This window comes from Microcaecilia unicolor, chromosome 2, assembly GCF_901765095.1.
Source record: "Microcaecilia unicolor chromosome 2, aMicUni1.1, whole genome shotgun sequence".
Classification (NCBI taxonomy): Eukaryota; Metazoa; Chordata; class Amphibia; order Gymnophiona; family Siphonopidae; genus Microcaecilia; species Microcaecilia unicolor.
Window position 1 is genome coordinate 104,222,865 of NC_044032.1, and position 25,909 is coordinate 104,248,773.

At 45.0% G+C, this 25,909-nt stretch overlaps 1 protein-coding gene across 1 annotated transcript in view; it reads left to right on the forward strand.

The window, feature by feature from the left end:
- The window catches only part of KIF2A (kinesin family member 2A), a 443,213-nt gene that overhangs the window by 60,248 nt on the left and 357,056 nt on the right, over positions 1-25,909 (forward strand). Inside the window, 1 exon segment of the mRNA XM_030193169.1 lies at positions 14,653-14,772. Coding sequence (XP_030049029.1) covers positions 14,653-14,772 — 120 coding nt within the window.

Consider the following 25,909-nt stretch of genomic DNA (forward strand, 5'->3'; position numbering starts at 1 on the left):
TTTTCACAACGCCCTTTCTTTTGCTGTGAGGCATTTTCTAAGGTAATTGTGCAAGTAACTCGAAAGGTACTCAAACGCACTCCGACTGCCGACAAGACTAATCCGCCATCTTGAAACGCCCCCCCCCCCCCCCCCCGATTAGACATAATTTTAAAAATCATCTTTTTAATATTAATTTTGAGTGGCCTTCATCTGGGTTAATGGGGATTTAAAATGGCAGATAGTTTGTTTATATCTGTAATGCATCAGTGACAAAACAATTTGCCTGTTTTGCCAAATCAGTTAAAAAAAAAAAGAAGCACAGTGGGCTCTCAAGAAATGGTACAAGTGTGGTGGTTTGTTCCACAACAAGTCTGTGTTTCTCAGTTTCTAGAGTGGATTGACAATATACTAAGTGTTACACTTTGAGTAACTGCTTGTGTGATTTGTGTTGTCATGTTGACTTGACTCCTGAGGCAGGTGTTGTTTCATGCCGAATTACGGCCCATGTCGGATCATTAATAAAGCACATTTGTACCTTTTCTTGAGAGCCCTTTGTGCTTCTTTTTTGGATTGCGTATGCTGTGTACTTTGACCCTCTCCATTGTATGTTGCCAAATCAGTTCTGCAGAGATGTCACATTACTTTTTGCTAATGCACTATAGTTGCAATCCGATTTAGCCATTGGTCAATGTCCTAAATGACACGTTTTTCAGTGAAAAAGCAAAATTAGTCAACGAGCTAATTAAAATGCAAGGTTTAACTGAATAGGTGACACACAAACACTGGGATTATGAAATCTGTTGCATAGAGATTTTCAAATTCCCATTTTACCAGTCCTTATGTAATTTTATGTACCATTTAAAAGAATTAGATACTTGTATTAAATGTTCTAAAAAGTCTTTATTAGTCACTGAACAAGCTTTTCCTAGCGTAAGCTCCACTGTTCTGATTCAGTGGGTGTTATCCCTTCCTTTTAGCAGGTGGAGGTAGAGAAAACTGAATTTTCCAGTGACATAATCAGCATAAGCAGAGGTGCTCCCTAGAATAATCCAGTAGTTTTCTCTACCTTCAGCGGGTGGTAGGTTTTGCTGACAGTGCCCCTGTCTCAGGCCTAGCTCCCCCCTCTGCTGGCTGCGGCTGCCCGGCGTGGTCAAGCCTAAAGGCCATTCTTAGTACCTTTCCTTGTTGAGCTAGAAGCTTGGCTCCACAATCCTCAGTCACTCTTCTTAGTGCCACTGTATGAGGCTTTGGCTCGTTCCCGTGAGGCCTTGCCCATGGAGTGCAGGATCCCATCCTCCCACCCCTCCTGTTCACCCTGTTTGGGTATATTCCCCACTAGTTCCCCTTGCAGCTCCCAGGCTTTCCAAAAGTTCTCACTTCAGCACCACATATCCCCCCCCCCCCCCCCCCCCCATTTTTTTTTGTAAAGATTAATTCAATTGGGCTGGCTAGGTTCATTCCCTTTCAAAGTAGGGAATTTCCCTGTAGGAGCACCCAGAGAGCTGGAGACAGCAAAGGTACTGATGCTCTGGGGCAGTCAGGCAGGCCAGCTCACGTCTGCTGTGGGGCCAGCAGCTGAGCAAGGGTAATGGATTATTTTTATAGTGTGTAATTCCTTGTCATCTATACCAGACCAGTCCAGATTAATGGATTGTGTCCATCCACCAGCGAAGGAGACAGAGAAAATAGTTCCAAGTAATTCACCCCTTAAGTGTATCGTGCAGCCTGGATTACTCGGTATTTTCTCTGTCTTGTAGCGGATGGTGGATGACAGATTGTGCAGCTCCTCTTAGTGCTTGCTGGCTGGCTCCTGTCCCAGCTCAATTGAGTGATGGTTGAGCAACGGGTGTGCTTTTGGTTCAGTTTGAGATTACACTTGGTGGTACGGCTTCCTTCCAGCACCTGGATTCTTGGGGTGCTCCTGGTCGTCTTTGCCAGTTGAACTTGGGAGCGTCTGGCTGAGGGTGCCAACCTTGAGGACATACCTGTGTAACAGGTCCCTGTCCTACTCCACTTCCCCTTGACTCTCTGTGTTTTCTCTTTCTGACTGCATTTAAAAAAAAAAAAAAAAAAAGCCGCCTCACAGCATTGCAGCTCACAGCCGGCATTAAAAAAAAAAAAGATTTAATAATAGATATCTGCTAAGACCTGTTTGTGCTTATGGGAGAGGCTGCCGGTCTGTAAGGGCTTTCCCATTTGGGCTTTCCCTGAGAGTCAATGAGGCTTTTTGGTGCTGCTCTGGTGAGTGCCTTTATTTCCCTGCTAATTTTCGCTGGGGGTTAGTGTTAGCTGGTGATTTTGAAGATGGTGACGGAAGCTAAGAGGTGCTCCCGCTGTGGCTGTTGACGCAGCACGCTGGGGGTCTGTGTTGCCTTTTGCGCCGACGCGGTGTCGGCTTCTGAAGTGTCTATTGAGATGCCGGGATAGTTGTTTGCGCCCGCATTGCTCTGACAGCTCCTGAAGCGGTTTCTGAGCCTACTCCTTTTTCTTTTATTGAGGCTTCCCGCATTCTCGCTTTTTCTGGCGCGAATGTTGGCGGTACAGGGTCAAATTCAGGCTCTTGTTGTGGCTGCTTCTGGTGCTGAATTAGATTTTTCCCTGGACTTTATTCTCCTGTTGTACCTTCTTGAAAGGGGTTTTCCTTCTGGGTCTCTCCCTCCTCCTCGTTCTGTGTTAGAAGGCAGGGACATTGCTGTTAGTCAAGCTAGTTTTAGCGCTTCTCCTCCTCTGGAGGACATATCCGCTAAGCACAGATGCTTAGGTTCCTTTCCGGATGGAGTGTCCTTGGGTTCTCCTCCTCCCACTTCTGTCTTGGCCGGATTTGGAGCATTAGCTAAACCTTCTAAGCTTGATGACTTTGAAGAGGGGGAACCTTCGCTAGCAGAACTCGATGATCCTACTGCAGTGCACATCTTTCATCGTGATGAGCTGCCCACGTTAATTTCTGAGGCCTTGGCTGCGGTGAATATTTCTGATCCTGAAGAGCAATCATCTGCTTTGCTCAATCTTAAGATGGTGAGCACGTGCAAACCCTCCAAGACTTTTCCTATGCATGAATCCATTCAGGAGTTAATCTCCGCGCAGTGATCCGGAGGGTGGTTTTAAAGTGCCAAGAGCTATGGCGCGTCTTTATATAGTAGCTGCTGCTATGCTGGACTCTTTCTCTTTACTTAAAGTGGATTCTTTAGTCACTGCGGTCACTAAGAAAACCACTCTGCTGGTTGAAGGGGGAGTTACACTTAAGGACAGGCAGGATAGGCGTCTTTGAGGCGTCTCTTAAAGCGTTCCTTTGAGGTGGCTGCATTAGCTCTTTAGGCTTCTACTTGTAGCTCCTGTGCTGCCAGATCTTGTTTTTTCCTGGTTTCAGCAGGGCCTGGAACAGGATCACGATTCGTCTTCTCTGTCCGTGGGTGGGGTCCCAGTGGAATCTGCTCAGGCCTACCTAGCTGACGCTCTATGACTTGGTCCGGGCATCAGACAAACAGATGGCCCTTGCAGTGTCAGCTTGACATCTGCTTTGGTTGCGCCACTGGTCGGCGTACGTGGCTTCTAAGCAAAGACTTCCCTTTCGAGGTAAGTTACTTTTCTGCGAGGATCTGGGAAAGATTGTAAAAGACCTGGGGGATTCAAAGTCCCAGCGTCTTCCAGAAGACAAGCCCAGAGTTAGCTGTAGGCCTGGTCCTTCTAGACCTCATTTTCGCGATGCCCGCTTTATAGACCTGGTTGCTCCTCCTCTTTTCAGCGTTCTAGATTTCAGCAGAAGCCTTCCTTTTGGAATGACAAGCTTTCCTCATGCTCTGGAACCAGACCTCAGGCTGCAAATCGTACTTCCCAATGATGGGGCGCAGGTCCACTCTTCGACTTCTGTCATAGGAGGTCGGCTGACCCTTTTTTACGAAGAGTGGGCCAAGATTACTTCAGAGCAGTGGGTTCTAGATCTTATCAGAGAAGGATAGAGGCTATCTAGAATTTGCGCTTCCCGTTGGAGAATTGTTTTTGGAATCTCAAGGCGCCACAGTCTCCAGAAGACAGGCAGTGCTGGATACATTCCACTCATTGCTAGATCTCGGAGTGGTGGTTCCGGTTCCTCAGGCAGAGTTACGCACCGGATGCTACTCAATTCACTTTGTAGTTCCACGAAAAGGAGGAACTTTCAGACCTATTCTCGATCTCAGGAAGGTAAACGAGTGCCTCCGGGTTTGTCACTTTCGCATGGAGACTGTCCGATCGGTGATAGCGTTGGTTCAACCGGGAGAGTTTCTCACGGCTTTGGATTTGAAAGAGGCGTATCTTCACATTCCTATTTGGCCGCCTCATCAGAAATGTCTTCGGTTTGCCATGTTAGGCCGTCATTTTCAGTTTCGTGCTCTGCCATTTGGTCTTGCTACAGTTCACAACATAGTAACGTAGTAAATGACGGCAGAAAAAGACCTGCATGGTCCATCCAGTCTGCCCAACAAGATAAACTCATATGTGCTATTTTTTGTGTATACCCTACTTTGATTTGTACTTGTCCTCTTCAGGGCACAGACCGTATAAGTCTGTCCAGCACTATCCCCACCTCCCAACCACCAGCCCCGCCTCCCACCACTGGCTCTTGCACAGACCTTATAAGTCTGCCCAGCACTATCCTCGCCTCCCACCACCGGCTGGCTCTGCCACCCAATCTCGGCTAAGCTCCTTAGGATCCATTCCTTCTGAATAGGATTCCTTTATGTTTATCCCACGCGTGTTTGAATTCTGTTACCGTTTTCATTTCCACCACCTCCCGCGGGAGGGCATTCCAAGCATCCACTACTCTCTCCGTGAAAAAATACTTCCTGACATTTTTCTTGAGTCTGCCCCCCTTCAATCTCATTTCATGTCCTCTCGTTCTACTGCCTTCGCACCTCCGGAAAAGGTTCGTTTGTGGATTAATACTTTTCAAATATTTGAACGTCTGTATCATATCACCCCTGTTCTGTTTCTCCTTTCTTCCAGAGTATACATGTTCAGGTCATCAAGTCTCTCCTCATACGTCTTGTAACGCAAATCCCTTACCATTCTCGTAGCTTTTCTTTGCACCGCTTCAATTCTTTTTACATCCTTCGCAAGGTACTGCCTCCAAAACTGAACACAATACTCTAGGTGGGGCCTCACCAACGACTTATACAGGGGCATCAACACCTCCTTTCTTCTGCTGGTCACACCTCTCTCTATACAGCCTAACAACCTTCTATCTATGGCCACCGCCTTGTCACACTGTTTCGTCGCCTTCAGATCCTCAGATACTATCACCCCAAGATCCCTCTCCCCACCTATCAGAATCTCCCCGCCTAACACATACATCTCCCGAGGGTTTCTATTCCCTAAGGAGGGGATCAGAGTTCATCGGTATCTCGACGATTGGTTGATTCAAGCAGATTCGGAGTTGGACAGTCAAGCAGCCACCTCTCAAGTTTTCTTCCTTCAATCCCTCGGTTGGGTAATCAATTTTCCCAAAAGCTGACTTGTTCCGTCCCAGTCTTTGGAATATCTGGGAGTACTCTTCGCTATGGCACATAGTCGGGTCTTGCCGGAAAACAGGAGACGTAAACTCTGTTCTCAGATTCATAATTTGTTACGTTCCCCTCGACCTCAAGCCTGGGATTATGTACAAGTTCTGGGTTTCTTTGACAGCCACTCTGGAGGTGGTTCCGCGGGCCAGAGCGCATATGCGACCTCTTCAACGTGCCTTATTGAATCATTGGTCTCCGGTTTCCCAGGATTATCAGTGTCGCCTGCAGTGGCTTCCCATCGCGAAGGACAGCATGACAGGTTGGCTGTCTTCTCCCAATCTTCGGAGGGGAGTGCCTTTAGCGTCCCCTCAGTGGATGATGGTCGTCATGGGTGCCAGCCTGTTGGGGTGGGAAGCTCACTGTCTCCACCATGTGGTGCAGATATGTTGGTCAGACACGGAGACGAAGTGGTCCACCGGTTAGAGCTGAGGGCGGTGAGGTTGGCCCTCAAATCCTTTCAAGATCTCCTAGTAGGTCAGGAAGTGCAAGTCCTTTTGGACAATACTTTGGCGGTGGCTTACATCAATCGTCAAGGGGGGACTCAGAGTGCAGTGTTGGCCTTGGAAGCGCCCAGTCTTTTGCATTGGTCAGAAAAGCATCTTCTCTGTTTCTCAGTGGCTCACATCGCTGGGCAGATCATTGTTCAAGCCGACTTTCTCAACTGTCATCTCCTGGACTCAGCGGAGTGGGAGCTGGCAGCGGAGGTCTTCCATGTGATCCACCAATGTTGGGACACGCTGGTGATAGACATGATGGCGACCAGCTGCAACTTGAAAGTTCCCACGTTGCTCAGCAGAAGAAAAGAGGTCAGTTCTGCAGGTCTAGACGCTCTTTTGCAGCCTTGGCTGACGTCGGGTCTTCTCTACGTTTTTCCTCCTTGGCCTCTATCGGGCATCTGTTGCGTCGCATCAGGTTTCATCAGGGTCTGGTAGTGTTGGTGGCTCCAGATTGGCCTCACTGGCCCTGGTATTCAGACCTTGTACGTCTGCTGGTGGAACCTCCATTTCATCTTCCAGTCTTGCCCGGTCTTCTGCATCAGGGTCCGGTGCAGGTGGAGGATGTCTCCCACTTTGGTCTTATGGCTTGGCTCTTGAAAGGGCAAAGCTAAGGAAGACTATGATGATTCGGTCATCGCCACTTTACTGCGAGCTCGGAAACGTTCCACTACTGCAGTTATGCTAGAGACTGGCGCATTTTTGAGACGTGGTGTTCTGAGTATACTTGGTCTCCTCTTTCTGCTTCTATTGGCCAGAGATAGAATGCCCCAATCTATCCACCCTATCAGATTAACTGTTCACTCGTCCTCTAGATCGTTCACTTGTCTTTAGATTGTTCTCTTGTCTTTTAGATTGTAAGCTCTTTGAGCAGGGACCGTCCCTCTATGTTTAAATTGTACAGCGCTGCGTAACCCTAGTAGCACTTTAGAAATGCTAGTTAGTAGTAGTAGTTTGGCTTTTCTTCAGAAAGGATTGTCTTATAACTCTCTCCGAGTTCAAGTAGCAGCTCTAGCTTGTTTCTGGAGACGCGTGACCAGCTCTTCCCTGGTGGCTCAATCGGACGTGGCCCGGTTTTTGAAAGGCGCTCATCTTTCGCTGCAATGTCCGTGTCCTTCGTGGAAGTTGAATTTGGTCCTCAATGCATTGCAGGATGCTCCCTTTGAACCCTTGCGTTTGGCTTCAGAAAAAACCTCACTCTAAAGACGGTGTTTTTGGTTGCTATTGCTTCGGCGTGCCGAGTTTCGGAACTTCAGGCCCTCTTGTGTCGGGAGCCTTTTCTTCAATTTTCCGATTCTTGCGTAACTCTGCGGACGGTGCCTTCTTTTTTGCCTAAGGTTGTTTTGGCCTTTCATCTGAACCAGCCACTTTTTCTTCCCTCTTTTCAGAAGTCGGATTTTCCGGGCAATTTTTCTCTAATACATTTGCTGGATGATCTCTGTTCTCTGTTGCAATAGCTTCAGATGACAAATGAATTCTGTTGCTCCGTTCATCTATTTGACCTTTTCTCTGGTCCTGAATGTGGTTATGCGACTTCTAAGGTGACCATCGCGCGGTGGCTTAAGGAAGCCATTGTTTCAGCCTACATGGTGAAGGGTGCTGTTCCTTCTGCGGATTTGCATGCTGATTCGACCTGAGCGCTGACTACTTCCTGGGCGGAAACGGGTGTGCTTTTTTTTGGAAGACATTTGCTGAGCTTCTCGACATTCCTTTGTTAAACACTACAGGTTTTGATGTAGCAGCACGACGGAATGTGCTTTTGGGGGCGACGGCACTCTCTTGGGGAACGGCAGCTGCCCCCCTGTTTAGGGATTGCATTTTTACATCCCACCAGTTCCGGGATTCATCTGCTGAGGCTAAGGAAGGCTAAGGAAGGTAAAAGTATGTCCTACCTGATAATTTTCTTTCCTTTAGTCCCAGCAGATGAATCCAGGATCCCTCCCTTTGTCTTTATGGCCACGTTCTTATTCCTTGGTTTAGTTTGAGTACTGTTCCAGATAATTACAGAGTAGCAAGAGGATGAAGAAAGGCTGAAAACACTGTTTTGTATTTTCCAGGTTAATCATATTTTTGATGTTGTAACTTGTATTCTCCGAGGACAAGCAGGCTGAAATATCATCACATATGTGTTGTCCTCCGTGACGGCCCCAGGAGACTGGAACTCCTTAGTAAAATCTAGAAGTTAGTACAACGCTCCGTCGCGTGGACCAGAGCGCACCAAGCATGCGCGAACAGCTTCCCGGCAACGACGCGAGCATACCCTCATCAGTTCTCTTTTTTTCCACGATCGAGGAAAGTTGTGTTACCAGTGTTCCTTCATTTGCCTCAGGAGAACCGCGTTCGGTGTTTTATCACCGATTTTCTTTTTACTTCTTTTCTCCTTCCCCGTTATCAAAATATATTAAAAAAAAAAAAAAGTTTTTCCCTTTAATTCTTAGTTTTCTTCCCACTTTTAAGTTTCTTTGTTTTTTAGACGCGGCCATTTTTTTAGGCTGCTCGATCGGGCTGTTTTTCCCCTTTTTGTGCCCTTTTCCTTGGCACAATCAAGCCTTTTGATTTCGCGACCGCCATTTTCCCCTCCATGTAGGGTTACCATATGGCTCCAGAAAAAGGAGGACGGATTGAGCCAGCCAGGTTTTACTTCCATTGCTTTCCACTGAAAGCAATGGAAGTAAAACCCGGCTGGTTCAATTACTTCCATTGAAAGCAATTGCTTTCCATTGAAAGCAATGGAAGTAAAACCTGGCTGGCTCAATCCGTCCTCCTTTTTCTGGAGCCATATGGTAACCCTACCTCCATGTCATCGAGGACACCCAGCGGCTTCAAATGTTGTACTCGGTGCAACCGGACCATTTCAGGTACCGACCCCCACTCGTGGTGTCTCCAGTGTCTTGGGCCCGACCATTTGCCTATTGGGTGTAAGCTCTGCAAATTGATGAAAAAACAGACCCAAGTAGCTCGAGAGGCTCAGCGTGAGAGGCTTTTTTTTTAGATCGGTCCGGTCCTTCGACGTCGGCATCGACTTCGGCGTTGAGGGAAGCATCGACATCGGGAGTTCAGGTAATGGCTGCTGAAAGACCACATCGAGCTGGGAGCAGCGAGGCATTGAGTGGGTCTCCACCCATCTCGAGGCCTACTGCTATGCAGGCCCCCAGGGATCGACCTTCGTCAGACCTGGCCCCGAGGAGGCGTGAGGATTCCATGTCCTCTTCGGTACCGAGGAGTGTCAATGACGGGCGTTGAGCGAAGGCTAAGAAGCACCGTCATCGATCTCCCTTCTGTCACGGTACCGGGAGCTCCGGGGAGCTGAGAGAGTCGACACCCGAGAAGCGTCAGCGCCGGGAGGACCGCTCACCCTCCATTCAGGAGGTGCTGATGCGTCGGTCTTCTGCCAGCCTGGTACCGGCTCCTGAACCCCAGCAGATTCTGGCACCAACACCTCTCTGAATTATGTGCGCACTTGGAGGATATTTGAGGACTGGTGTAAGGAGTTATGTTTTTCTCCTTTTAGTGCTTTGGTTCCGCAAAGTTTGGATTTTTTGCAGTGAGGTTTTGACAAAGGACTTGCTTTGGCTTCTCTTAAGGTGCAGATTGCGGCTTTGTCTTGTTTTAGTGGTCGTATCTAAGGGAAGTCTCTAGCTAGTCATCTGGATGTGGGGGAGTTAATCTCCGTCCCCCCTCGCAATCTTCTTTTCCTAGTTGTAATCTGAATTTGGTGCTTAAGGTGCTTGTTAAGCCTCCTTTCGAGCCTTTGTCATCTTGTAGTCTGAGAGATTTGACTCTGAAGACAGTGTTCCTAGTGGCAGTGGCTTCGGCTAGGCGAGTTTCGGAGTTGCAGGCATTGTCCTGTAGACCACCATTTTTGGAGTTTTGTTCCGATCGTGTGGTGCTCCGGCTTGTTCCTTCCTTTCTCCCTAAGGTAGTAACTCGGTTTCATGTTTCTTAGCTGGTAGTCTTGCTTGTGTTTGGTTCTTGTTCCGGCTCAGAGGAGCAGTGGCTTTTGAAGTGTTTGGATGTCAAACGGGTGTTGAAACACTATGTTAAGTCTACGGTGGACATCCGGCGATCGGATCGTTTGTTTGTTTTTATTGGAGGTGCGCACAAGGGGTTCATGGCCTCTAAGTCCACTATTTCTCGCTGGCTTAAAGAAATGGTAGCTTCAGCTTATGTGCTTTCTGGGAAACCTGTTCTAGAGCATGTTAAGGCTCATTCTACAAGAGGTCAGGCAGCCTCTTGGGCAGAGCGTTGTCTGGTACTTCCAGAAGACATTTGTAGAGCGGCAGCCTGGTCGTCTTTGCATTCCTTTTCTAAGCACTACCGTTTAGAAGTTCTTAGTCGGCGTTCGGTGGTTTTTGGAGCGTGCGTTCTGTCGGCGGGGCTGTTAGGGTCCCTCCCATAATTTCACTGGTTTGTTACTTCCCATCAGTCACATTCTGGGCTGGTCCGGAGGGACGCTAAGGAAGGGTAAATTAGGCCTTACCTGCTAATTTGCTTTCCTTTAGTCCCTCCGGACCGGCCCAGATCCCTCCCTTCAATATCTGTGTATTTTTTTCTAAAGTTACGAGTTATTTATTGGAGCTGTGTTGCTAGTTTCTTAAAAGAATTTAAAAAATTAAGAATTTAATGATACATATACATAAATAAGAGAGAGATTCTCTCTTTTACTGACGTGCTGTTGGAAGGATCATGTCATGTTGGAAGGCACTCACCCTTTGTTGGCAATGTGCTGGTGGCTGCTCAGGTGTTTGGATGCACAGTTCAGGTGTTTCTTCTATGGCTTTACTTCTGCTTTGGTACTTTATTACTGGATCTTTCTGTAGCTGGTAAGGGCTCTTATTGGCTCTCTAGAGTCAGTTTTTTTTCTCAGTCTCCACCTGCTGGAAGGCGTACACAACCCCATCAGTCACATTCTGGGCCGGTCCGGAGGGACTAAAGGAAAGCAAATTAGCAGGTAAGGCCTAATTTACCCTTACCCTACATGTTCTGGCCTCAAGTATAAAGCCACTTACGCATCCACCTTTCCCTATTTTGATGCTCATTTATGGAATGGATTACCTAAGTCTGTAAAAACTACTCCCGATCATCTGACCTTCAGAAAAACCCTCAAGACCACCTTATTTGGAATAGCTTACGCAAACGTCCCGCCACTGCATCCATAACTACTGAACTGTAGCTACCTTTTTTTTTTCTTTTTTAAGTTGTTTATTAATTTTAAATAATTTTCCAAAGCGAACTTTGACAAGAATATGCCTAAGGTTACAAAGAAATTATATTTAAAGGGACTTTACCCTTAACACAATATAAATGTAAAGGCGTAGTCCACATTATGAGAGGGGTTGATACACAACTCCTATAAGAGGATAAGGAAATTTAAAGTAAAATAGAAAAAAAATAATGGCGTTTAGGAGATCATACAGCTACATTGTTAATTTCTTTACTAGTGCAGAGAGTCTCTATAGATCAAGTTTTTGGAATTCTTGCATCTATAAATGTTCGAAGCTGAAAAGGTTCAAAAAAATGAAATGTCTTATTATCTATCTGAAGAACACACTTACCCGGGAACCTTAATTGAAATTTAGCACCCAAAGACAAGATTTCCTGTCTCAAAGATAAGAATTTCTTCCTTCTTTCTTGAGTCGATCTGGAAACATCCGGAAATATCTGGATCTTTTCTCCCAAGAAAAGAACTGGAGCAGATTGTCTCAAATATAGTCTCAACAATGCCTCTTTATCTTGCAAAAATACAAAGGAAATCAGCAAAGTAGAACGGAAGTCCATTTCGTCTTGCGATTGTTCTAGAAGCGCTGATACATCTAAGCTAACTGAGGAAACATTCATAACAACTTGGTCCTTAGGTTTAACTGCTCGAGTTGACAGATAATAAAGCTTTTGTATTGGAGGAAATCCATTTTCAGGATATTGAAGAACTTCTTTAAGAAATCTATAAAACAAGTCTCTTGAAGAAATATATTTTACAGAGGGAAAATTTAGTATCCTCAAGTTCAATGACCTAACTCCATTTTCTAAGTTCTCCAATTTACGGTTGACCACATCAGCATTTTGTAATAATTTTGACTCCACTTCTTTAACTTGCTTTAAAGTTATATCAAAATGTTTTAAGTCTATCTCCTGATGGACAATTCGAGATTGAAGAGATTCTATCATCGAGGCATTCTATCTTGTATTCGATACAAACGCAAGACAAACCTTGTGCAAGGATTCCATTGCTGACCATAGAGACTCTAATGTTACCTTAGGTGGCTTCTCCAACGGTTGTAGGGCCACCTCAGAGCTAGGCCGCACTCCACCCTCCACCAGCGGCTCCGTGGCAACTCTGGTCCTGATACGCTTTCCCCAACATTCGAGGGAGTAGGTGAAAGGTTCTGTTTGTCGGGAGAAACTCCCTTTTGAAGCGTCGCACTAACTTGGGAAGAACTGTCCCTGGCCCGTCTAACTGCCTTGATTTCCGAGAGCTCGACAGGTGTTCCTCCCAGTATGCTCCTTGCTTCCAGAACCAGCTGCACTGGGCTTCGCGGGCTAAGTGAAACTTCACTTTCCAGACCAGGACTCCTCTCTGTACCGGTCAAAGGAGCGCCCCTAGATGTAGTTGGCGTTGCATATGCTGTGATTGGTAACTGACGAAGAGTAGGATCCGTAGAGGGTAAGGAGAAACCTCTTCTAGTCTTTCCTTTCCTCTTTGGCATTGTGAATAAGAAAACAGTAACTAGAGAAAAAAAAAAATCTCCGGAGCTCAGCATAGCACTTCTGGTCTCGATGCTATCTTGGTCAACATGCCCGAAATGTAACTATCTTAACGACATCCTCAACTCTATTACCCCTTCCCCTTCTCTGTAATTACTCACTGATTTTTCTTCCATGTACTTGATTGTTTGTGCTGGATTGATGTATGCCTTTTCAGACTGATGTAAGCCACATTGGGCCTTCCCGTGGTGGGGAAATGTGGGATATAAATGCTATAAATAAATAAATAAATATTGGTTAGGAAAAATGACTAGTTCTTTTCTTAAAACATATGAATGTACAAGAGTCACAAAGGTAGATAGTTATCACTCCTAAACCCCTGTCAGCTATAATGCTGTCTGGATAACTGACTAGTTTTGAAATAATTCTGAAGGTATATATCCTAAATCAGTGATGGCGAACCTTTCAGAGACCGAGTGCCCAAACAGCAACCCAAAATCAAATTATTTATCGCAAAGTGCTGGTTCTCATTATGGGCGGGGTCACCACATATGACTCCACTCATGATAGCCACACCCCTTACACCAGCCATGGTGCATATAAACAGACATCATTGAAAATATTATACTAGTATAGGAGAAAAAAATAACATGATTTTCTTTCATTATAAACCATTTCTGTAAGCTGTTACAGCTCCAGTATACTCAGTGCAAAATAAGACAGCAGATGTAAATTCTCAAATTGGACATATTTCAAACACTAAAATGAAAATAAAATGATTTTTTCTACCTTTGTTATCTGGTGACTTTGTTTTTCTGATCATGCTGGCCCAGTATCCGATTCTGCTGCTATCTGTCCTTTTAACTCCGTTTCCAGGGCTTCCTTTCCATTTATTTCTTTACTTTCCTCCTTTCTTCTTCATTTCTTGCCCTCCATCCATGTCCAGCAACCCTCCCTCCCAGCACCCAGCATCAGGCCTTCCCAGCACCCAACATCAGGGCTCCCACCCAGCACCCAACATCAGGGCTCCCACTCTCCCTCCCAGCACCCAGCATCAGGCCTCCCTCCCTCCCTCCCAGCACCCAGCATCAGGGCTCCCTCCCTTCCACCCAGCACCCACCATCAGGCCTACGCAGCACCCAACATCAGGGCTCCCTCCCTCCCACCCAGCACCCAACATCAGGGCTCCCTCCCTCCCAGCACCCAGCATCAGGCCTACCCAGCATCAGGGCTCCCTCCCTCGCACCCAACATCAGGGCTCCCTCCCTCCCACCCAGCACCCAACATCAGGGCTCCCTCCCACCCAGCAACCCCCCTCCTCCTTTGAAATTTAAAAAGCGTACCGTCCTACTCCTCAGGGTTAAGGCAGCGTGCATCGGCAGCGAAGCGTGTTCTTCGCTCGGCGTGCCTTCGGTCTTCTCTTCTGTCTTTCAAGCTCTGGTCCCGCCCCATAGGCGGGACCAGAGCTTGAGAGACAGAAAGGAAGGCCAAAGGCGCGCCGCACGAAGAACACACGTTTTGCTGCTGCTGCCGACGCACGCCGCCTTAACCCCGAGGAATAGGACGGTACGCTTTTTAAATTTCAAAGGAGGAGGGGGGTTCCTGGTACTGGGAGGGCGGGCGGGTGGCCTGTTGCTTCTTTGGTTGGAGGGAGGGTTGCTGAACTGGTGCTGGAAGGGAGGGAGAGTGGGCGGACCAGCGATGGCATGCGTGCCAATGGAGAGGGCTCTGCGTGCCCTCCCTGGCACGCGTGCTATAGGTTCGCCATCACCGTCCTAAATAGTACCTTAGGTCCTGGTTGTAAATTTCTCTTAGCAATTACTAGCAGACTAAGGTTGTGAACTTAATAGTTAAGGATGGAGCTTCCGTTCAGACTAGTTAAGTTTCTTCATGACTGAATTTCTGTAACTAATTTTTATGACTTCTTTTTCAAACAGATTGATCTGGAAAGCATTTTTTCACTTAACCCAGGCCTTCTAGCTGATGATGAAATTGAACCTATCCCTGAAATCCCACCACCACCTACGCCTACAGCTAAAGTAAACAGAATTGCAAAGGTTGGTAATTTTCATTGTGTCCAGACTAATATCTGTGGTAGAAGGTTTTCTTATATGGATTAATTTTGTTTTATTTTAGGAATGTCTAGTTAATTTTATCTGTTTTCATTATTAAAAGGTTTGCGTGGCATTTGGCAAAGAAACAGTACACAAAGGTTATATTTTGTATTTTAATATTTGAAAAGTGCACATCACAGTATTGATACCCAAGTTCAAGTATGCCATTAGTTTCACCCTCTGTCAAGCACCTCTTGTAAATGTTCTCTTATGCTAACAGAGGTCACTCCAGCAGTGGCAGTTGTCTTCCTCTCCTGATCCTGGGTGTGTCTCTCTGTGATTGACTGTAGATAAGCTCTGCCTGATAAGGGCCTTTGACATGATTTTTCTCTATCACAGTTTAGAGCCTAACTGAAACCAGGATCTATCTGTGACCAAAAATGGTACTAAGTTTCTGCCGAAAACGAAGACAAAAACTGGCCATGGCTGCCCTCCTTCTCCGAGGACAAGCATGCCTTCCGAGTCTTACATTCTCACATCACTCGGTGACATCATCCGATGGATCCTGTTGCAGACACTGATTAGCGAGTACAGTAGAAAATTCTAGCAGCGTCCCATAGCGTATGCACTGGTGCCTGACGCATAAGCGTGGGTACTCCAGTCTTCTTTTCTGTGGAGTTGAGAGGACGCGTTCGTGTGTGCTCTTCTCATGCTGTGCTTTCCACTTTTCACCTTTGCCAGTGCCCACCTTTGATGAGTGGGTCTGCAGCATACTCTGAGATGAACTGGCGCAGTTGCTGCAGGGGGTTCCCGCTTTAGCATCAGGCGCGCCACCAGTGGAACAGCCCCAGGTCCGGTGCCTAGATCTTTGCTGCTGGCGCCTCACATGGTGTCATCGTCGATATCAGGGGAGGAAGCTTCCATGAAGAAAACTTGGAGCAAACTTGGTCCGAAAAATTTGTGGCACGAAAAAATTGTAAAGTTTGGCTTTTTATATCTCTGGAATTAAAGGTGTGATAAACGTGAAACTTTGCACACAACAACTTATCAACACAAGGTTTTAGAATATAAAATTTCATTCTCCTAATATTTTCCATTAGTTCACAAATTGAGTGTAAAGTTGATGATTTTTGCAAAAACGCCAAAAATAGGGTATTTTTAGCCCACTTTTACAAAAAAAGACCTTCTGGAAACTTTTTAATCATTTTCATTAGAGCATTTTCAAACCCCTTAAAAAAGTAGGGTTGGTTTTTCATCGGTGGCATATAAGGCCATAGAAATAGGGACAAAGTTGAGGACATTGCTATCGCATGCTGCTATCGCATTGCATTCTATTATTTTTGTTTTATACAGACATTATTAGTACCTAAATTGCGTTGGTCCATGGTGACATTGTCATTACCAGTTCAGGAACTTGAATCAGTAACCCCATCGCCATAGGGGTCACGCCCGATAGCTGTGCAATACCAGCCACGGGTGGGTTTCTTGGAGGAGGATCCCAGGCCTCTAGTTTGGTTTCTTCATCAAGGTTCCAAAGCCTTGTGTGGGTATCTGTCCGGTTCCCAAGCCGACGATTGGGCAGCTTATCCTAGGTTCCTAAGCCTAAAGTGGGTATCTTAAATGGTTCCCAAGCTGAAGTCCGTAATGTTTGTATGAACTGCCAAATTCCAACGATTGCTTATTTATTATTGAATTTACGAGCCACTTTCTTTAGTGTCACTTCTGGGAATTGATACTGGCGGCCTGATGACGTAATTGATGGCACTGAAAGCACACAAATAAGATGTTGTGCTGGAATCCAACAAACATCTTTTCTTTCAGGCCAATAAAATGAATGAGCCGGGCCTGGTGGATGCATAAATGTTACCAATGCATCATTTTGTTTGATGGAAATTTCTACAACGTTGCCTACCCACCACTTAGTGTCATAAATGTAGGCAACATAACAACCAGGCAATAGTTTGGCCAATTTTAAATTAGGATCGACGATATCGGAAATTTTGGCCACAAAGTTAATCGTGTCATTTGAAACTTTGCTGACAGAAATCGAATTCGAATCAACTGGCACAAACTGGTGATGATCTCTTGTGCCAGCTGTTGTGCAGCTAGCTTTCCATCTTTCTTCTTGCAGCATCCTGTTTTCTTGGATTTCTTCAGTTGGAACATACATATACAGTGGTGGAAATAAGTATTTGATCCCTTGCTGATTTTGTAAGTTTGCCCACTGACAAAGACATGAGCAGCCCATAATTGAAGGGTAGGTTATTGGTAACAGTGAGAGATAGCACATCACAAATTAAATCCGGAAAATCACATTGTGGAAAGTATATGAATTTATTTGCATTCTGCAGAGGGAAATAAGTATTTAATCCCTCTGGCAAACAAGACCTAATACTTGGTGGCAAAACCCTTGTTGGCAAGCACAGCGGTCAGACGTCTTCTGTAGTTGATGATGAGGTTTGCACACATGTCAGGAGGAATTTTGGTCCACTCCTCTTTGCAGATCATCTCTAAATCATTAAGAGTTCTGGGCTGTCGCTTGGCAACTCGCAGCTTCAGCTCCCTCCATAAGTTTTCAATGGGATTAAGGTCTGGTGACTGGCTAGGCCACTCCATGACCCTAATGTGCTTCTTCCTGAGCCACTCCTTTGTTGCCTTGGCTGTATGTTTTGGGTCATTGTCGTGCTGGAAGACCCAGCCACGACCCATTTTTAAGGCCCTGGCGGAGGGAAGGAGGTTGTCACTCAGAATTGTACGGTACATGGCCCCATCCATTCTCCCATTGATGCGGTGAAGTAGTCCTGTGCCCTTAGCAGAGAAACACCCCCAAAACATAACATTTCCACCTCCATGCTTGACAGTGGGGACGGTGTTCTTTGGGTCATAGGCAGCATTTCTCTTCCTCCAAACACGGCGAGTTGAGTTCATGCCAAAGAGCTCAATTTTTGTCTCATCTGACCACAGCACCTTCTCCCAATCACTCTCGGCATCATCCAGGTGTTCACTGGCAAACTTCAGACGGGCCGTCACATGTGCCTTCCGGAGCAGGGGGACCTTGCGGGCACTGCAGGATTGCAATCCGTTATGTCGTAATGTGTTACCAATGGTTTTCGTGGTGACAGTGGTCCCAGCTGCCTTGAGATCATTGACAAGTTCCCCCCTTGTAGTTGTAGGCTGATTTCTAACCTTCCTCATGATCGAGGATACCCCACGAGGTGAGATTTTGCGTGGAGCCCCAGATCTTTGTCGATTGACAGTCATTTTGTACTTCTTCCATTTTCTTACTATGGCACCAACAGTTGTCTCCTTCTCGCCCAGCGTCTTACTGATGGTTTTGTAGCCCATTCCAGCCTTGTGCAGGTGTATGATCTTGTCCCTGACATCCTTAGACAGCTCCTTGCTCTTGGCCATTTTGTAGAGGTTAGAGTCTGACTGATTCACTGAGTCTGTGGACAGGTGTCTTTCATACAGGTGACCATTGCCGACAGCTGTCTGTCATGCAGGTAACGAGTTGATTTGGAGCATCTACCTGGTCTGTAGGGGCCAGATCTCTTACTGGTTGGTGGGGGATCAAATACTTATTTCCCTCTGCAGAATGCAAATAAATTCATATACTTTCCACAATGTGATTTTCCGGATTTAATTTGTGATGTGCTATCTCTCACTGTTACCAATAACCTACCCTTCAATTATGGGCTGCTCATGTCTTTGTCAGTGGGCATACTTACAAAATCAGCAAGGGATCAAATACTTATTTCCACCACTGTATTTAATTCCATGAATGTTTTTGTCACAAAAATTAAACAGATCTATTGGCGTCAGTATTTGGTCGGTTAATGGGCACTGGAGGCTGGCTCGAGCAGCCAAATGTTTAGTCCTGCCACCAACTCCATCACATGGTGACTTGCCGTGACTCGTGCCAAAAAAGTTCCATTCGGCCTCAATTTCAAAATCATTCTTGTGATTGCACAGATTGACGAAATTTTTGTAATTTTTGTATTGTGCTGCTGAACCGTCACCAAAGTAGTATATTCTTGTAATCTTTGTTTTATTCGTGAAAACCTCAATCAACTTCCAAATGAACATGTGCACAGAAACCATATCATGTTGCATATGATCAGAAATTATGCAGCAGTTGACAGTTTGCAGCACACCATCTTTATTTATTTAATAAGCGACGAATGGATGCACTGTGCATTGTGAATTCTCCCAGTGAAAGCCTTGAGCAGCGTCTTGGACAACAAACGAGTAATTCTGTGCAAAATCCATCAGTACGATAAGTTCGTTTTCTTTTAGGCCAGCTTTTAATGACTTCAAATATTCGCTTTGATGTTTTGAAATTAAGTGGTGACCGGTCAGTTTCCAAATTTTGCTAGTGAGTTTTTCATTAAAGTTGTCAACAGTGAGAACATGTGTTTCGAGCGTTTCACGATCAGTATGAACCCATTGTTTGAATTCTATTGATTCTTCTGAGTCCCCGTCCTCAAATATTTCTTCCAAATATGTTATCAGTGCCTCTTCACCAGGACAGTTTTGGCATCGCTGCAACGTACAATCTTTGGCGTCCAGATCGCAAACTGCCTTTCCCATGAGCATCTTGTAGTCTTCAATGTTGGCACCTTGTAGCATAAGCTTAACATTCTGATGGATGGTGCAGACACAGACGGAATGTGTGCCTAAGGCACCGACAGTAACACACCACTTTGGTCTGAGCTCACAGAATTTGGAAAAACCAATTTCAGCACCGTATTTGTTTTGATATGCTACATACAGTTTTTTCAGATTGCACAGTAGCAACCGTTTTTGTTTTTGAACCTTGATGCCATTAAGCCGAATAGAAACAAAATCTTTTTTACTAGGGCACATCCTGCTAAATTCATCATCCTCGTATAAATCTCGAACTTTGTCGGCGATTGCCTTTGGTAGCAGTTTGCCAACTTTTGCATCCGGTAGTGCACAAAACAAGATCAACCAGAGCTTCCAGATCATGCACTCATGGGCGGACTCATTCCGGTTAAAGCTCAATGCAGAAAAAACCCAACGCCTAGTTCTCACCTCCCAATACAACACAAACAACTACTCCACTATAACCACACCTTACTGCACACTTCCTATCTCAGAAAACCTGAAAATTCTTGGAGTCACCATTGATCGAAACCTCACACTCGATACCCACGTGAAGAACACAACGAAAAAATGTTCCAATCGATGTGGAAACTCAAAAGAATTAAACCTTTTTTCCCAAGAAACGTCTTTCGCACCCTGGTACAGTCACTAGTAATAAGCCACTTGGACTACTGCAACGCTCTGAACGCAGGCTGTAAAGAACAGACCATTAAAAAACTCCAAACAACACAAAACACAGCAGCCAGACTCATCTTTGGAAAACCTAAATATGATAGTGCGAAGCCCCTAAGAGAGAAACTACATTGGCTTCCGCTCAAGGAACGTATTGAGTTCAAGATCTGCACAACCGTGCACAAGATCATTCACGCAGACGCCCCACTCTATATGCTAAACCTAGTGGACCTACTGCCCAGAAACGCCAAAAGATTGGCCCGTAAATTCCTCAATCTTAATTTCCCCAGCTGCAAAGGAGTGAAATACAAACAGGCTTATGCTACGACCTTTGCATACAAAAGCACACAGTTTTGGAATGCGTTACCCAAGGCCCTGAAAACCATGAACAATCTAACCAGCTTCCGCAAAGCTCTGAAAACACACCTCTTTAACAAAGCTTGCAAATGTCACCCTTAATGATACAAATCATCCCCCAAACCACCCAAGCACACCTTAAACACTTCTCACACAACCTACCCAACATCCGCCCATCTAATTCCTCTTTTACCTCAGCTTATGTTCAACTGTATTTAAATCATGTACTGACTTTATCATAACCTTACTCTGTAAGCCACATTGAGCCTGCAAAAAGGTGGGATAATGTGGGGTACAAATGCAATAAATAAATAAATGCCTCTCTTGCTTTAATTTTCGCGCTGTTTTAACCATACGTTCTGAAACGCTAAACTTTTTTGCTGTCACTGGTATTGACCAACTCTTTGGGGCCAAAGTCAATAATTGAATTTTCATGGATCTATTGGATATTTTCATTTTCATTTTCACATCTTCGATTAGGTCAGTGTAATCTTGACATGACAGGCATTCCTTAGCAGCCGACTTGCTACTTTGTCCAATATCTTTGGCTGATACTGCAGCGGCTACCATTATTTTTTCTGCTACCACTTTTGCACGCGTTCAATTTTTTGTTTCACATATCCAGTTTTATTCCTACTGGCCAACCTCCGAATTTTTAAAGGAGAAGTCCCCAAATCAGTCAAACTTTGATCAAGTGTGTCTGAAATGTCCATATCATAATTTTCTGATGACGATGACTCTGCCTTGCTTTCTACCATAGAAACATGGCTTTACACTTTGAACAAATTTTTTGGCCCGGCTTCACATTTGTTTTCAATTTTTTCAAATCATCGTACATGGCTAGATCGACTTTCAACAGTCGTTGTTTAACTATGTGATTTTGTTTATCGAATGGGTTGCAGCGTGACTTTTGCTTCATTTCGTACTTTTCTAAATACATCGCTTTGTGATGCAGGCAGATTTGGTCGTCTGTGAACTCAACCTCCGATCGCCGAGTAAAGAGCATTTTTTCATTGGCGGACAAGCTGTGCACCATAATGCAGCCCAATTTCTTTAGAATTAAATGAACCATGGTGGCAAGTTGACGACAATGTTTTTCCAAAAACGCAGATGGGCAAAGTGGGATTTGTCATTTGACTCTTTGACATTCATTTTTCGCATATTAAGCAAAATCGCAATAATTAATAATATGAAGTAAGTGTATTAAAGTAATGTGAATCTGAAAAAGAGAAGTTATAAAGATTCTTATGTTATGACAGAAACATACAACTACTCCTGCACAGTACAGAATCCTATAGCCAAAACATGCTAATGCTTCATCAATAAGGTACTTACAGAATATTTAACCAAAGTCATTAGTGTAGAAGCACCACTAGTAGACTAACAGATTCATATAGCATACAAAAAATGAATTATACACTTTAAAGTTCAGCAGAAATGGAAAGAAAACGACACAATATAGAAAAATGCATGTTGACGTATATGACATTGCAATAGCAACGTCCTCAACTTTGCCCCTATTTCTAAGGCCTTATATGCCAGCGATGAAAAACCAACCCTACTTTTTTAAGGGGTTTGAAACATGCTCCTTCTAATGAAAATGATTAAAAAGAGTTTCCAAAAGGTCTTTTTTTTTTTTTTTTTTTTTGTAAAAGTGGGCTAAAAATACCCTATTTTGGGCGTTTTTGCAAAAATCAACTAATGGAAAATATTAGGGGAATGAAATTTTATATTCGAAAACCTTGTGTTGATAAGTTGTTGTGTGCAAAGTTTCACATTTATCACACCTTTAATTCCAGAGATATAAAAAGCCAAACTTTAACAATTTTTTCGTGCTGCAAATGTTTCGGACCAAGTTTGCTCCAAGTTTTCTTCATGGAAATTGCTCATGAAGATTTTTTTTATTATTTTGTTTAATAGAGCGCAAAAAGTTGTACAAGATGGCCAAGTTTTGTTTCTCTCAACAAAATATTGCCGGAGATACAATGTCTCAAAGTTGCCGAAATCTCAGAGTCATATCATAGAAGGCTGCAGTATGGGGTCAAACAGATTACTATATCTCAGCAAGTATTGCATTGGCAAACTTAAAACTTTACCAATGTTCATTGGGGACATATATGAATGTTCACAGAAAATTTCATCGAAATCCGTGATGGTCGCACAGGGACCACCAGACCACTTGACATGGAATGACCTCGATATGGTCTCTTTTAGGTCGTCTGATCTAGAATATAATAGCTCAGGGGTACAATGATTTTGTTAGCCCTGGATTGGCCTCTCAGTCCCTGGTACGCTGATATTCGGAATCTGTTGGCCGGTTCCCCTCTCAGGTTCGCAGTCCTTCCAGGTTTATTAGTTGCAGGAACTGGTTCTTCTTGAGCGGGCGAGGTTAGTTAACAGACGTTTCTCGGCGGGAGTCATTTCTGCTATGCTGAGGGGTAGGCGTCGTTCCACTTCTCTTTCTTGTAGATCATCGTTCTTGGAGTTCAGTTCGGATCGAGTGTTCTTGCGCCCGGTCTCCTCTTTTCCGTCTAAGGTGTTGTTTTGTTTTCATGTTTCTCAGCCGTGGTACTGCCTGTGCTATTTTCTTCTTCTGGAATGGAGAAGCAGCATTGCCTGAAATGTTTGGATATCAAGAGGGTTCTGAAGCATTACGTCAAGTCTTCCGATGGTTTGCGTCATTCAGATTGGTTGATTATTTTGCTGGGCGGTTCGCGCTAGGTCCTTATAGCTTCTAAGTCCACTATTTCTCGATGGCTTAAGGAAATGGTTGCTTCAGCTTACTTTCCTTCTGGAAAAATCCGTTCCGGAGGGCATGGAGGCGCATTCTACCAGAGGACAAGCGACTTCGTGGGTGGAGCGGTGTCTCGTGCCTCCTGAGGACATTTGTAGGGTGGCAACTTGGTCTTCTTTGCATTCCTTTTCAAAGCATTATTGTTTGGATGTATTCAGACGTCAGCAAGCTGGTTTCGGGGCGCAGGTTTTGACGGCAGGGCTGCTAGGGTCCCTCCCATGATCGTACTGCTTTGTTACTTCCCATCAGTCACATTCTGGGCCGGTCCGGAGGGACGCTAATGAAGGAGAAATTAGGCCTTACCTGCTAATTTGCTTTCCTTTAGTCCCTCCGGACTGGCCCAGATCCCTCCCTTCAGATTTATTCGGTGATAGTTCGTGGTTACTTCTTGGGAGCTGTGTTGCTTGTTTACGATTTCTTACAACAACAAAAAAAAAAAAAAAAAAAAAAAAAATATATATATATATATATATATATATATATATAATGAATAACAGAATTGGAAGAAATTTCTAGTCTCTCAGTTCAAGCCATATTTCTGTGGTTATGGGGACACTATTTTCTTCTGCGGCACATACCCTGTGTTGGCAAGGTGCCGGTGGCTGCTCAGGCTTTCGGGTGCACAGACGGTTCTTTGGCTTCTTTCTGCTTTGATACTTAGTTACTGGATCTTTCTCTGGTTGGCAAGGGCTCTTATTGGCTCTCTCTAGAGTCACAGTTTTTTTTCTCAGTCTCCACCTACTGGAAGGCGTGCACAACCCATCAGTCATATTCTGGGCCGGTCCGGAGGGACTAAAGGAAAGCAAATTAGCAGGTAAGGCGTAATTTCTCCATCCTGGGCCTGCTGTGTAGTTGGTGGGTAGTGGGTCCAGGAGTGATCTCCACTCACTCTTCTTCACAGCCTGCTTCTGATTCAGAATGGTTTCCGGGATTTCCTGTGGCCACTACTCATCAACTACATGGTAGGCCCTGGAAGGGGCTGCCACAAGGAGTGTGGGTTCAGGAGGGGGAGCTGCCACCAGCGGGGTAGATCTGTGGGGTGCGCTTTTTGGTTGAGTAGAGGAGGGAAGGAATGGGGGGCTGCACACAAGTTTAGTTTCAGCTGAAAATGTGTAGGCGTTTTTCAGCCAAATCCGAAACAAGACAACATGGGTTTCAGTCCTGTTTGTGGTGCCGAAACTGAAATTCAGTCAGCCTCTAGCATGGTTCGTAGAAATATTATGTCCCTCTTTTTCATTCCTTAATTTGCTTTCTAAGAAGTTCCAATATGCTGCCATGTCTGGAATAGAAAATCACTTATAATGTAAATTTTATTTTCTCTATTATTCAGGACTTGAAACTTGCCCAAAGGACAGTTTGTTCTTTTTCTGATGTGTATCTCAGATCCTACAGAGCTTATGAGGAAACTGCATGTTCCCTTTGCTTCTTAGTGGCTCTACGTAAAAGTTAGGGGGCAACTATATCAGCAGATTGTCATATTTAGATTTAATTTGGTATTACTGAGTTTATGTCTAAAGGGTCCTCATTTAGAAAGCTACATTTTAAATAAATGGACTTGGGGAAAATCCACTATTTCTGGGATAAACAGTATAAAATGTTTTGTACTTTTTGGGGATCATTCCAGGTATTTGTGACCTGGATTGGCCACAGTTGGGAACAGGATGCTGGGCTTGATGGACCTTTGGTCTGTGCCAGTATGGCAAAACTTATGACGTGACATCCAGGATCTGTGCTGAGAGCATAGCAGTGTGCACACTTTCATGACTGCATATTTCTGACTTGGAACCGTTGGTTCCGCAGAGGTTGGTGGATGCCCCTTGCATAACCTTTATGGAGAGAAGGTCGATGACCAAATCAAGAAACACACTAATAAAATCTTCTCTCCCACCGGGTGCCTTCTACATAAGCCCTCCACCTCTAGGAGGTCTTTTGCTAAGTCGAGTAGGGGTACCCACTACTCCCCAAAGCACAGGTAAACCACCTCCTCTTGCCAGCCTGCTCAGGCTTAACCCTATCACGCTGTTTCCCCAGTCAAAGCAAGGGATGAACTTTTGACTGGTTCTAGCAGAGCATAGCCGCTGTAAAAGTGTCTGTACTGGACATCTTCCCAGTCAGGGGGAGGCTGAAGTTTTTTTACAAAAGGTGGCCCCTTATAACCTTCAACTGGTGGGTTCTTCAAATAGTCTGGCTCAGGTATGCCTAAATTGACTTTACAAACCTCCAAATTGCCCACCAAAAGCTCATTTACTTCAGTTCTCAGCACAAGCAGGTACTTGTGACAGTTTGTAACACCCATGACATGCCTTCACATGAGGTCAGCCCAATGGATTCTAGCCTCCCAGTGCTGCCAAGCTACAGGAGATCTAGACGATGTCATCAGAGTTTCCCCAGAGCTTGTTCGCTCTCTGTTCTGGTGGATCATTCAATCCAGTTTGGCTCTGGGACTCCAATTCCAAATTACTGAACTTCAAAACGTGCTGATGATAGATGCATCTCTTTAAGGTTGGGGAGCTCATGTGGATGGGCTTCACACACATGGAGTTTGGTCTGCTCAGGAAACAGATCTTCTAGAGCTCCTGCGATCTGGAGCACTCTAAAGTCTTTCAGAGATCGGCAGTCTCACCAAATGCTTATTCAAATGGACAATCAGGTTGCCATGTAACAACAAGCAGAGAGACACTGGATTGTGCC